The sequence below is a fragment of the Solenopsis invicta genome, chromosome 3, assembly GCF_016802725.1.
Source record: "Solenopsis invicta isolate M01_SB chromosome 3, UNIL_Sinv_3.0, whole genome shotgun sequence".
Taxonomy (NCBI): domain Eukaryota; kingdom Metazoa; phylum Arthropoda; class Insecta; order Hymenoptera; family Formicidae; genus Solenopsis; species Solenopsis invicta.
The window spans coordinates 19,222,652-19,235,716 of NC_052666.1; the positions used below are offsets into that span (position 1 = coordinate 19,222,652).

General features: G+C 33.8%; 3 protein-coding genes across 13 annotated transcripts; 1 reads left to right on the top strand and 2 right to left on the bottom strand.

Moving 5' to 3' along the window:
* Positions 1–16: 16 nt before the first annotated feature.
* Positions 17–4,019, bottom strand: LOC105203607 (Ig-like V-type domain-containing protein FAM187A). Of its 5 annotated transcripts, none has more exons than XM_026138947.2 (10): positions 3,575–4,019; positions 3,304–3,498; positions 2,481–2,716; positions 1,795–1,953; positions 1,630–1,697; positions 1,359–1,544; positions 1,095–1,228; positions 838–942; positions 432–587; positions 17–259 (listed from the first exon to the last, which is right to left on the bottom strand). In XM_026138947.2, exons 3-9 carry the CDS (start codon positions 2,529–2,531, stop codon positions 442–444), a joined length of 849 nt encoding a protein of 282 aa, XP_025994732.1. In that variant the 5' UTR covers positions 2,532–2,716; positions 3,304–3,498; positions 3,575–4,019; the 3' UTR covers positions 17–259; positions 432–441. The 5 variants fall into 5 exon arrangements, with proteins under 5 accessions (XP_025994732.1, XP_039303239.1, XP_039303236.1 ...); XM_039447305.1 differs by adding an exon at positions 2,147–2,185 and having other exon boundaries at positions 2,481–3,498; XM_039447303.1 differs by having other exon boundaries at positions 120–255.
* Positions 4,020–4,163: 144 nt separating this feature from the next.
* On the top strand, positions 4,164–7,810 carry LOC105203586 (protein lin-9 homolog). 3 transcript variants are annotated; one of them, XM_011172407.3, is made up of 7 exons: positions 4,164–4,319; positions 5,124–5,463; positions 5,540–5,842; positions 6,098–6,515; positions 6,600–6,946; positions 7,062–7,308; positions 7,385–7,810. In XM_011172407.3, the coding sequence occupies exons 1-7, from the start codon at positions 4,175–4,177 to the stop codon at positions 7,574–7,576; spliced, it is 1,992 nt and encodes a 663-aa protein (XP_011170709.2). In that variant the 5' UTR covers positions 4,164–4,174; the 3' UTR covers positions 7,577–7,810. The 3 variants fall into 3 exon arrangements, with proteins under 3 accessions (XP_011170709.2, XP_039303232.1, XP_025994727.1); XM_039447298.1 differs by lacking the exon at positions 4,164–4,319 and adding an exon at positions 4,362–4,725; XM_026138942.2 differs by lacking the exon at positions 4,164–4,319 and adding an exon at positions 4,364–4,798.
* A 756-nt stretch (positions 7,811–8,566) lies between these two features.
* Positions 8,567–11,802, bottom strand: LOC105203585 (nuclear pore complex protein Nup50). 5 transcript variants are annotated; one of them, XM_011172405.3, is made up of 6 exons: positions 11,656–11,793; positions 11,406–11,537; positions 10,952–11,116; positions 9,911–10,881; positions 9,691–9,840; positions 8,567–9,563 (listed from the first exon to the last, which is right to left on the bottom strand). In XM_011172405.3, the coding sequence occupies exons 3-6, from the start codon at positions 11,105–11,107 to the stop codon at positions 9,257–9,259; spliced, it is 1,584 nt and encodes a 527-aa protein (XP_011170707.1). In that variant the 5' UTR covers positions 11,108–11,116; positions 11,406–11,537; positions 11,656–11,793; the 3' UTR covers positions 8,567–9,256. The 5 variants fall into 5 exon arrangements, with proteins under 5 accessions (XP_011170707.1, XP_039303233.1, XP_039303234.1 ...); XM_039447299.1 differs by having other exon boundaries at positions 11,525–11,537; positions 11,656–11,661; XM_039447300.1 differs by lacking the exon at positions 11,656–11,793 and having other exon boundaries at positions 9,911–10,037; positions 10,104–10,881; positions 11,406–11,649.
* Between the last annotated feature and the right edge of the window lie 1,263 nt (positions 11,803–13,065).

The following is a 13,065-nucleotide window of genomic DNA, read 5'->3' on the forward strand; positions in this document are numbered from 1 at the left end:
ACGTATGCCTTGTAGCTATCTCTGCCAGTTCCACCTTTCACTCGACTTTAAGGTCACAGCGTGAAGAAGGATCGAGGGAATGCAAAGCCATGAAGTCCCGCGAAGTGTTCTCAACCGATAACTGGTCGAGTAATACTAGCGGACGTCAATATATACGTCCATATAATGACATTAAAAGTACGTAATCGCATGTGATAAAAATATACAGTTAACGGTGTTAGTTGCAAAAAGCAAACGACTGAAATATTTGAATATCTTCCTGGAAAAAAAAACATTTTTTTTTTATTTTAATAAACATGTTAAAATCATTGTGAAGAAAAAATATATTTACAGAAAATAAATTTTATGTCTAATTGTAAGATAAAAATGTAATTTAAAGATAACATAATGTAATTACTATAATTTTGATTAAATTAAACAAGATAATTTACATTATTAGGATTAATCAATTTCTTCTCCTGAAGGATCATCTTGCGGTAAGGATTGAAATTTGTCTTTTTGTCGACAAGTTATTATTATACCCCCGCAATAGCAGAGTGAAGTTAAGAAAATTATAAATCCTAGGTAACCCAAATGTCGAACAAAAGCTGTAAGAAAACGATATATATGAAGAAATTTATATATTTTATAAATTTAATACACATGTGAAAATGTTAATAATTTAACAATTAACTATTTCTCACACAGCATAGAATATTTTAACAATATTGTAAAAATGTTGTAAAATTTCTGCAACATTACTAAAATATTCTGTGCTATATGGTTAATAATAAAACTTTCGTTATGATTGTTTTGATTATATTTTATATAACTTTTATTGTGCAAATTTTAACTGACCTTCCGTCAAAAGTCGAGTCTTAGATACGACAATGATTTTCAAGCGCATCATATTAATGTTATCCACGTAACAGGTATAATTACCTTGTTCTTCTTTAGACACATCTACAAAGAAAGAATACAATATTACCATTTTACATACAGAGCCTTAATATTAAATCTTATGCAGTTGGATAAATATAAACAAATATTTTAAATTGTTGCTTGCGTAAAATGTAAAAAGTCACATGTACATAATATGAATTATTAGGCATTACCTGTTAAATAGAGTGTTGAGAAAGTGTCTACCATCACACGAGCTTCTTTATCTTTTTTACGAAATAATTGGCCCATTCCCTTCTGCAAAGTGAGTGTATCTTTTTTCCAAACTACTCGTGATGTTGCGCTCGATCTATATTCAAGATATATCTGTTTTCAAGTTCTGCATATTTAATTGTATAAATACAAATTGTACATAAATTATATATTAGATATAAAAAGATTAAGTTAATTCTGTAAAAATTTTGCTCGAAGAAAATTACTCTGGACAAGCTACTGCGAGATGCGCGCCTTCGGCGAGAACATATCGTTTGACATAATGAAACTTTCTGCCTTTTTTCCTTTTTTTCACGTGTGGACATTTCTTGCAAGGTTTCGTTAAAATAAATTCTGGCAAATATCGCACGACACGGCTGATACTAGGAAATTCATTTTGAAGCAAACCAGATCTAGAAATGCACAGTTTGCGTTAAAGTTTAGTATACTATTACGTAAAGAATCGCTGTTGGATATTTCGCAACTACAGACATTTACTTGCAAGGAAGCATCGGGGATCCTCGGAAAAAGCGTATAACGGTAGAGTCATTTTTTCTTATCATCGTCTAAATATTAAAATTAATAAAATAATAATAAAGGTTTAAAGATCAAAAAATTTACAGTTTATAATGGAAAGAATAAAAATACAGATATAGTACTCACCGAATTTATGTTGCGTTTTAATCTACAGTAGCCTCTGCTAGTTTTGATACCGCGATTGTTTACGCATTCTTTACAAGGACTCCAAGGACTCCATTCAGATATTACCTGAAGGATCACTCCTTCCTCACGAATATCTGCTAAATCCGACATTTTCGAGACCTGTCGCGAGAGATATTCTTTTCTTTGAAATCATTTTAAATAAATCTATCATTCTTTGTTTAGTGTAGGGCATAAGATAATGTAAATCATAATCTTATTTATAATCAACTAAGAACTTATTAATTTACTGCAAATCTTGTAGTGACAGGCCACAAATATATTTCGCGATATTTTTCCCATTCAGTTATGTTACCTTTTTCTACAAACTCGCCGCCAATGTCTTTAAGAATTGCTATCATGTAAAAATGAATATTAATTACTTTAGATATTTAAAACTGCAATAAATATATGTACCATATGACAAAATTCGTAAAACTTAAATAATTAAAATTAGCATTTTTAAAGTGCAAATTACATTATAGTTAATATCTTATAATTAATTCAACAAGAATTTTTATAATAATGCATAGCATAAGTAATAATGCATAGCTAAAAAAATTAAATATTAAAATATACATTTAAAATAAAATGTAATATTATAAGGAAATAAACTGTTGTGCCAATTCTAATGTCATTATTAATTTTACGTTCAATTCTGTAATTATATTTGTCATTTTTTTCTGGTCCTTCTTTGCCATGGCATCGATATATGCCAGTGTCGGTAACTGTGAAGCTTTTTATGACTAGAGAAAGATTTGGCGTTGTGTAGACTCTACTATATGAAATATTATTATCCATTCCCAATTCAACTTCTCTTTCCAGTTTTTCTTGATATCGATCTTGATAGTACCAAATTTTTGGCTGTTCTTCATGCTCGTTGCTTCTGTGAAAAAATTCCCAATAGTTTATAAAAAAATATATTATTGTTAAGGAGAATACTGTAACTGGAGAAATTATCATAACTAAAATAATTAAAAAAAGCTCTTACTTTAACTAAACTCGAATTAAATAAACTGGTGACATAATTAATTCAATCAGCAGAATTACTTAAAGCAAAACTATATGTTAAAACTAGATATAATTCATTGTTCTTAATTTGCCTCTTTTTCCATATATTTCGTGCAACAAAATATAAATCAATTGATATATGTTAATGAAACAGTATAAACAAAATGTTTATACTATTCCACTTAAAGCAAAATATCTAATAATTATAATAGTTTGTTTATGTAATCTTTTTTCCTCTATGTGTTATACAATGTGTTATAAAATATATTAATAATTTCATTTAAAAAAAATTAATTAAGAAAATAATACAAATATTACTTAATAAATTAATCATTAACGAAATTATATAGTCACCATAAAATTTGGAATGTGACAAGAAAAATGTGTTGGAAGTGGAGCAAGCAGAAAAGTTGTCGCATCTTTTTAATTTATTCTAATATTTGTGTATTGGATCAACCTTACCAGTAGTGACAGGCTAGCATAATATTTGTATTATTTTTAACACCGACAAGCAGATACTCATCGTTTTCCTCGGACGTGATTAATCGATCTCTCTCTCTGCAGTACTTGTTAACGTTTACAAGCGTGCCATCGATAGCCACACAACTTCCACATAATAGAGACGTGACAATGATCCAAATAACGAACATAATCGTTCTGAAAAATCGAAGAAAATTAAAGTGCAAGCAAAAAAAGACGCATAGAATCCAATAGAATTGAATAGAATCGTCACCTTAGCTGCCGCTTGAAGCAGCTTGAAGTAAGCAGCGAAGAATGCGCATGTGCTGATAAGTTCGTTCTTCACAGCTGCATTTTCCGTCTTTCCTTCTTCTTCTTCTCTCTCTCTTTCTCATGCATAATTATATATATACTATATATCTACTTCACTTTAAGTGCAGAAGGTGTAACATCTGTTACACACAAGTCTGTTCCTTGTAATCAAATTTCATATTTTTTTTGCTTTGCATTTAGTCTCTCTTCTTTTATATTCTCTTTCTTTCTAGCGTCTGATTATTTTAATAAGCGTAACGATATGATGTGATGCAGTTACAATAATGAACAGTAGCGGGATTCTGTAACTCTTATCGAATCATTCCGTGGATATTACATATACAGTAAACAAGTTGCGCGACGATAACTGATACCGTCTTTAGAGAATTACAGACAATTACAGATCTCGTAGAACCACTCGCGTCAAAAAGTTAATTCGAGAAATTAATTCCCCATGTCCGAAACGTCTCAAGTGAAGGTAACGGCGCGTTGTCGTATGACCGATCGCACAGCCGCGTCGAGTTAACCGAGAATTTCACGTGCTGCATCGATCTCGCGCGTCATGGACGAAATCCTGGACTTCCGGGACGGCGCCAATCGCCAACCGGGTTCGGCCACGCGAGATGGCGGACCGATGAACCTGACGCAGTCGGAAGTACGTACCCATGATGCATCACTGAGTGTCAACATGGCGGACGTAGTTGAAAGTGAGTAAACTTTGCGTTATTTTCGAGAAAATTAACGGGACGAGCGACCCTGGGCGATCACGGCAACCGGCGCCTGCGGAATCCGCGTTCCCGATTTAGCGGTTCGGCGGGGCGCGCCGCGCACGGCACGTCCGCGCCGCCCGCAATCGTCGTTCGAACGGCGTACGGGTGCGGGTCGGGTTTAAAATTTCAAAAATCATCAACATGCGATTCAAGCGGGATTCCGCCGTGAATTCCGCGCCCGGCGTTACGAACGACGGACTCGACGGCGGGGCGTCTGCATGCCGCCGTCGTTCACACGAAGTCGACCCGCGGCGACGGCACCGTCGCCGCGGATCCGACACGGGCTGTTTATCAAACACCTCCCCGAGTTTGGTTATGTCGCCCCCCCAGTCTGGTGCTGGCGGTACACGGTCAATACTCCCTCGATAAATATCGCTAGTTTGATGCTAATTTCACCTCTCGGGCTGAAAGGATTGGTACACGGATATCTTTCTCATCTTCCGTAGTCGATCCGATCAAATTCTCGCTCTTACATTTACTACTCATGCATTGGCTATTCTATTTTTTTTTTTAAATTTTTCTATTTTATTCTTTTGCATAGTGTATACTTGTATACACGTAGATATATATTGCCAATTTTATCAGTAATATGTAATTATTCTTACTGAGCACTGATAAATTTATTTCTAGATCGCTACACTATGTGCAACACAGCTTTCAATGTTAAAGAAATTAATTTTTTTATTTAGTCATGTGTACATGCATTTACTGATTTGAACGACTTTGAACGAATTTGTTCAGGTGAATCTGCAGAGGCATTGTTGTCTATAAAAAATGGTGGATATCCATCCATTGATGAAATCAAGACGGAGATAATGGATGAAGATATGATGGATATGGATGAGCAGCATAATTCAAATCACTCAATGGATCAACAAATGGATACAGAGGAATCAGAACCAATACCAGAGCTGGGACCCGCGGCTTTAGGTCTACAAAGGGTAGGCACTCAGCCACCTTCTAAACCGAATCCTCCAACACAACCAGTGCAAGTGTTGAATCGCAGAGGAATGCCAGCGAGAATCAGAAAAAAGAACAAGTTGTTTTATGATGATATCTTGATCAATCATCCACATCATAGGTGAATTACTTTTCTTGCATCTAACATAGAAATTATTAGTAATTAGATAAGTGATTAAATGTTTAAATAATTACAGAATTAAGAAGGATCCTGCAGCTGCAGAAGCAAAACAATCTCCCAAAAAGATGATGCGACCGTCCCCAGTGAAGAGGCAGGCCAAAATATCGAGTACACCAAAAAGTACAAGCTCGTCTTCGCAACCAGCGACTCCTGTAACGACTCCGGTCAAGCAGGAAAAGGAGCCTGATAAGATAGCGCAACTTGCATCACCGGATCGTAAAATAGGACAGAAAATTGGTATGAGACTGAGAAACTTGTTAAAACTACCGAAGGCTCATAAATGGGTGTGCTACGAGTGGTTCTACAGCAATATTGATAAGTATGTATAAATTTAACATCATAATATTGAAAAATAATATTAAAAAGATAATAGTATTAAGTTTTGTGTTTACACAATGCTAGAAGAAATCATATAGATTTCGAATTGGAAAAAAGTTGTCCAATCGTATTATTTGAATTGATTAAATGCGATTGGTCCATTCTTTCTCTTCTTGGAGCAATTTCTAGTATCGTGGACACAAGGTTTTAAAGGTATAAATCTGTTCTCTTAATTCTGTAACGATGTTTTTTGTAGGATATTGTTCGAGGGCGATAATGACTTCATGATATGCCTGAAAGAATCGTTTCCACAATTAAAAACTCGCAAACTCACGCGCGTAGAATGGTGTAAGATCAGGAGGATGATGGGAAAACCGCGAAGGTGTTCACAGTCGTTTTTTGAGGAGGAGAGACGCGAGCTGGAAAGGAAGAGACAGAAAATACGGATGTTACAGCAGAGGAAGGCGGCGGACATAAGTAGTTTTAAGGATCTACCACCTGAAATACCACTGCAATTAGTAATCGGTACGAAAGTGACAGCGAGATTGAGGAAACCGCAGGATGGTTTATTCACTGGAAGCATCGACGCCGTCGATACCAGTAATAATACCTACAGAATCACGTTTGAGAGAGCCGGACTTGGCACGCACAGTGTTCCTGACTATGAAGTTTTGGTATGTCTCTTATGTTTTTTCCCCCTCAAGGAAGATGTCTATACTTATATGCACATATATTGATATACAATTTGTCTCTATTAGTCAAACGAGTCACCGGAAACGATCAGCTTGGCATCATTCTCACAAAAGTTCAGACCACGGCCATTGCAATACGTACCTTCACCACCGTACATGATGAAATTATCTCCGCGATTGACCAACGATCCTCTGATATCTAATGCTTCTGCGTCCATTCCGAAAAAGACGAATACTGGTGGTACAGTGAATGGTTTTCCATTGAAATTGCTCGAACTTATGGTTAAAGTAAACAAGATATTAACAACTAAAAAAAATAAAATTAAGAAATTAAAGGAGATGAATGGGGAAGCTGAAAAAAGACGTTCCTTAGGTGAATCGCTTCCTCCCGATTTCGAAAAAAAATATGCAGGGTACGAATAATCAAATACATAAAATTGTGCTAAAATATATAACATAAACTATATTTAAAGAATATTTAATTTAAAACAATGTCTTTGTACTGTATTGTTATTTCTCTCTTTCCAGAATTATTGTTGAGTTGGAGAGAATGAATCAAGCTCTTCAAGACTTTTTAAACGAGATACAAGAATTGTGTCAGGAAATGGCGCCCGAGCCCAGCGTGGCGGCGATGTTAGCACCTTCACATCTCCGAGAAAAGTGCAAACAAGAAGCGGCAGATATGGTCGCTAAACATAATGCAATGAATGATAAAGCACCAGGAAAAATGAATCAATTGATAACTGATTTGACTGCATTGATGTTACAAGTGAAAGTAAGATAAAGGGATATTCTTGCAAAATTGATTTTTTTCCCAGCTTATCTGATACTAAACTTTTTTTTTATTGCAGAGCTTATCGGATTCCGATCGAAATGCATACGAGCTCAAGGTATTGCAAGGTACCATGGAGCAAATAAGGTCGAAACTCAGCCCACAAAATCAACAAGTGTTTCAAAATTGCGTAGAAATTCACATGCAACGCATTCAAGTAGGCCTAGGACAAATGGGTCCTCTAACGCCATTTATGGCGCAAAGAGTTTGAGGACAACAAAAATTAATGGTATATATTCTTACGAAAGTGTACAGTATAATACGATCACGGCATCACGATATTTTTTAGAAAAACAAGAAACTAACTCTGTATTTTCTCATCTTGTATAGGCCATATTAATAATATATTGTCATGTAAAGTGCATGTCTACATAATATACATATGATTTAAGCAATTGTATTAGTTTTGTATATACAGAAAAAATATATTTGTTCTTTAATAGTACACATGAAATACTTAGAGAGGGGTTCGTGTATTGTTGGATACTGTTATGAAACATATTAAATATCTAAGAGTATTCATTTTTCAGATTTTTATGCAATGTACGTATTGTTCAATTAGGCATAAATATAAATATTTTCAAATAAGTGGCGATATTAGTATGTGCGCGAATAGTAAAATTAAATTCCTTTAAATTAAAATTTCAAAGCTTGTATATATATATAATGATCGATTTATATAATTCTATAATTTGTTATAAAAGAGGCTTATCTCAATGCAAACATAATTTAAAAACTTTAATTATATATAAGAAGTTTATTGTCACTAATAAAATGTCTTTTAATCTACTTGCATCTCTAAAAATTATTTGTGTTGTCAATTGTTTTTACGAATTTTAATCGTGGAAAGAATACTGAATATATTCTTTAATCATAAATATGTTTGTTTCAATTATATTTCTTGTGTATTTATATGTAATTGTCCATGTACACGTTCGCAATTTAAAAATGTGGTTTTGATTCAAAAGAAGAAATATTTGAGCTACAATTTTATATAATTAAGTACATTTAACAAATGTAACAAATAAAATAATAGAAGAAAAAAATTGATAATTTGTAACGCTAGAAGTTGTGCAAAATGAATATCTCCTTATCCTGTTCGTTGATTACTGAGCGTGTAAGCTATCAAGCAATACGTAAATTCTTATCAAAATATAACTTAATACGTAAATTCTCATCAAAATATAACGTAATATTAACGTGATGTCAAAAATTATTCTTCTATTTATTTTGCGCCAATTACTATAAATAAGGAATTTGTTTCGAAAAATATCAGATAATTTCATGCTATCCATGATTCTTTTGCACTTATAATTAATTTCTGCAACAATACACAAATTATTTATGTAATTAATAGTTAATTATTTCAGCAGCTATTTTATAAGCATAAACTGCTTCGTTTGTAATATACATTATTGTATTTCTACTATGTACATTTCCAATTATTATTATTATTATTATTATTATTATTATATGGATTACAATTGCAACATTCATTCCAATAATGTCATACATGTAAATTGAGATATTTTTTGGAAACTATTACATTTTTGCACTTCTTATGTCAACTGTAATAAGAAGATAAATAATTACATTTTTATACAATATCTGTAAATGAAATACATAGCAATTGGAGAAAATTTATTGCAGATATCTAGCAATTTTCTTCGTTACTCCCCGATGATCATGTTTTAGTTCCTAGACAATAGCAAAATTTACATTTTATGGAATGATGAATAAAACTCAACACAAAATTGTTATATGTTGATTAATAATAGATAAATTTTCTCTATTATTATGCACAGATTCACTTTCTTTCTCAGTACCCATGGTATAATGTCAAAAAAGTCTTTTGTTCGTATACGCAAGTCGAACTTTACATAATTTCTTTCTAATTTTTATGTTTATTCAACGCCTCCAGTAATTCATCTGCGACTTCAGACGTTTTTACTCTTAACAGCACTATGACTGGTGGTGGTAAGGAATCGGGCATCGGTAGGCAGTGCAACATTATCGTGTTCTTATTCATGCGTTTTGTAGGAATGCTTTGAGTCAACAGGGTATTAAGTAACAAATTGCCCAAAGCAGTGTCGGCACGTACTATCAATTGCGTTTTTCCATTCGGTGTTGGTTTCAGATATAACATCCCGACTCCTTTATCACTAAAATTGTTGTCTTTCTTCACAAAGACTTTACACCTGTACAATAAGAAGTTATGTATTTAAATAAATCACTGCGAAAATAGAGATAATTCAATTTTTAAAAAAATTATGTGTAATTTTTATTTTGATATTCACAATTAAAAAATCGTGATATATAACTTACCTTTGTTCATAAATAGCACCTTCTTCAGCTACTGGTTTGAAATCTGGTTTCGGTGGTTCCTCATCTTCCTCATCCTTATTTTCATTGTCAGTTTTGTCCTCGGCATCTTGTGGCTTTACTGCTTGAGGAGCAAATGAAAATGGCTTTGCACTGCAAATTATAAAAGTGTTTTTGCATCTTGTTTAACATAAAATGTCGCAGTTAAAGTAATTAATATTACCTCCCAAAGCTAAATCCAGCAGTTACATTACTAGTAGTGGAACTCTGTCCGAAACTAAAAGTAGGAAAGGTAGGAGCGACAGATTTCGCATTAGACTTGTTTTCCTCCTCAATCGCATTTCCACCGTCTGAAACGGCAGGTTTATGTAAAAAGGGATTACTTTCCACATTGGTATTGCCAAATACGCTCTTACTAGCAACGTTCGATTCTACGCTCCCAAAAATAGATCTACTCTTATCAGGCGTTATGTCTACATTGCCAAACATAGATGACTTAGGACTGTCTGCTTTCTGTTCTGTGCTACTGAATATTGATTTGGCATTTGTGGTAATGTTAGAAAATATCGATTTCTCAGGTTTCCATTCTGTTCCCGTGGTTAAAGTAGGCTTTGTGTTTGTGCTTACAGTGCCAAATGATGATTTTTCTGGTTTCTTCTCAGTGCTTACATCCTGTTTATTATCGTTTTGCGTAGTATGCATTGTGTGCTCCGAAGTATGGGAGGTCTGCACCTTGGTACCTTCTTCCTTTGAAGTAATCTCTTTTAAATATCTTTCATAATCTTTAAATATAGGTGTCAATATACAAAATGGATTTGTATCTACGTGACTCTTTATCCACGTAGCGACGCTCTCGTTCAGTCCCTTTAGTTTTGCATAATAATCTGAGGAGTGACTCTTCATCTTTTCAGTTTCTGGCTTAGTTGAAATCTTTTTGCTTGCACTTGTATCTGATGGTGTCTGCACTTTGGCATCATCTTCCTTTTTATCTGAATCAGTTTCAGGAATTTTAGGGGCACCATTGCTCGCAATCTGCCTGCTACTTGTATTTTCAGTTGTTACTGATGCAGTAGAAGTAGTCATGCTAGAAGTGGTGTTTACGCTACTAGCTAAAAAATTGAATGGGGACAAACTTGTTACAGGAGTAGTTTTGAAACCTGTGAATGTTCCAAATGCACTTTTCATTGAGCCCCCCTGAAAATTAAGGCAAAATAATGTTAGAAATAAATAAAATCAAGATATTAAACAATCAGCATCTACTTACCTCCCTTGATGGCAAACGACGCTTTGCTGTTTTTCTAACCCTCTTCTCAAGTATATCATTTGATGCTAATGCAAATGTTCCTGCTTCCTCTGGTTCATGCTCCTCGTTCCAGTTGTCATGATTCAATTCTGTAGTTGCAGTTCGCTTGCCTGACATGTCTGCTATCTAGTTAAAAAAAAAAATGTATTCATAATAATAAAATAATGTAAACGTAATAATGCGTTACTTCAATAAGAAAATCGTAATATTTTTGATACAAAATGTCACACTCAGTATCTCTATCAAATAAAAAGAAGCCAAAATTGTATTTTTTTTTAACACCGTATTGAACAAGTCAAGATAACAAATTCGCGCTCACAGAAAAAAAAATATTTCTCAAAATTACTTAATAAAACGTGATACATAAATGTTTATTTCTTGTAACATGTAAAATAAAATAAGAAATAGGAGATACATTTATGGAGTTTATTTGCGTGAAACGATTCGGTCGATATCACGTTGCCAAATGAGGTTATGTTTCAAGCTATATCATTCCGGTGAATTTCTCGTGCGCGAATTATCCGTTGAAATTACTCTGGCAGGCGCCCTGGAACGAATAATTCTATTCTATCAACGATCATATGAGATATAAAAATAAGATGCAATGGTCATTGCATAATCTTGCGGCGGTGAACAACGGAGATATCGATTTTTATTGCACTCACCCTATATCAAAGAATTGAAACGTTTGCCGCGGCGATTTCGCCACTCTACATTCTACAGAAAACCATAGAATAAAAAATACCAGGAAAAACCTAAAGCGAAAATTGTTAAGCCTAAGCGGTTCGGTCTACTTGACAAGATACAAATGCTTCCAAACGTTTAATTAACCAATCGGAATAAAGAATTTTACAAATTGACCAATCAAAGAATACTTTGAAGCATTTATAGCGTGAAGTGGACCATAGCCTTTGTATTCACAATGCTAGAATTGGTTCAAGATTTTGGACAGAGAGAGAATTGACCAATCGCATTTGAACTAACTTGATTGACCAACTAATTAATGTGATTGGTCAATTCTCCGTCTGTCCAAGATTTTGGACTGATTTTTAGTATCACGAACACAAGCTGGACACATCATCAGATTCAACCATTGAACTATACTCTAGCTGGAATGGGCACTGCCATATAACGTCCGTAAGCGAAAAACGTGATAGAAATAGCACGATGCGAGAGGCCATCTCTCTTTTTCTAAGCGTTCTCTGCGCATGCGTCAGCATTCACCTTACATTCCTACTCAAAAGTTAAATTTCTTCTTTGTTTTCATGTTGATACAGCATGTAACGGAATTCGTGGAAACGAAGAAGAAATTAACTTTTACTTAAAAAGTTACTTAAATACTTCAAAAAATATAATACAATTTTGCTTTTGTTTTATTTATGTATGTCACTTAAGTCGCTCGTTTATCTATTCTCATGTGCCGGTACTGCAAAACTTTCTAACGTGACTGTACTGACAAAGAGAGGTGGCCCTTCGAAATGGCTCTCTCTCGTCACGTTTTCTGGCGTCTAGTGCCCATTCCAGTTAGAGTATAGTTCAATGGATTCAACCTTTGACATTTATATAGTCAAAAGATTCAACAGTTAAATGAAGGCTTGCTGTTATTGGTCTATTCTTCTAGATTATCCCATTAGACCTTTGGATCTAGCAGAATATACTAATAACAGCGAATGCTCAACTAATTGTTAAGCCCGCTAAACATATCCATTGCATTCGTGTCTAAAAAAAAGCTATTTTATGATAAAAGAAATCAATAAAGCTCCTTCTTAGAAGATTTATGAAATCTGGTTTAGCCAGTAAAGTTTTTATTTTTTAAAGCTTTATAAATATAAATATTAGAAATTTTGAAATTTTTTATTTCCATTTAATTATAAAAATATCGACACAAGCATCGTTCTATCTTTTTTGGTATTCAACGATTAATAAAGATAAAAAACAAGTTTGTGTTATTTTTTTTCTTGGAATAAATTAATATAAAATAGATAATCAAGATAGAGCCAGTAAAAATGCGGGAGCGTTCCATTTGACCATGTTGCGGTTGACAACATTTATAGTTATAGAAGTGCATAGAATTT

Coding starts and splice junctions, on each gene's coding strand:
- LOC105203607 (XM_026138947.2), bottom strand. CDS start 2,531: ATGGCAAAGAAGGACCAGAAAAAAATGACAAATATAATTACAGAATTG. Junction 1,545..1,629: donor TCCCCGATGCTTCCTTGCAA/GTAAATGTCTGT, acceptor GTGCATTTCTAG/ATCTGGTTTGCTTCAAAATG. Junction 943..1,094: donor CTCAACACTCTATTTAACAG/GTAATGCCTAAT, acceptor CTTTCTTTGTAG/ATGTGTCTAAAGAAGAACAA.
- LOC105203586 (XM_039447298.1), top strand. CDS start 4,524: ATGCGATTCAAGCGGGATTCCGCCGTGAATTCCGCGCCCGGCGTTACG. Junction 5,464..5,539: donor ATCAATCATCCACATCATAG/GTGAATTACTTT, acceptor AAATAATTACAG/AATTAAGAAGGATCCTGCAG. Junction 6,516..6,599: donor TTCCTGACTATGAAGTTTTG/GTATGTCTCTTA, acceptor TGTCTCTATTAG/TCAAACGAGTCACCGGAAAC.
- LOC105203585 (XM_011172406.3), bottom strand. CDS start 11,107: ATGTCAGGCAAGCGAACTGCAACTACAGAATTGAATCATGACAACTGG. Junction 10,882..10,951: donor GTCGTTTGCCATCAAGGGAG/GTAAGTAGATGC, acceptor CTTAATTTTCAG/GGGGGCTCAATGAAAAGTGC. Junction 9,564..9,690: donor GGTGCTATTTATGAACAAAG/GTAAGTTATATA, acceptor CTTATTGTACAG/GTGTAAAGTCTTTGTGAAGA.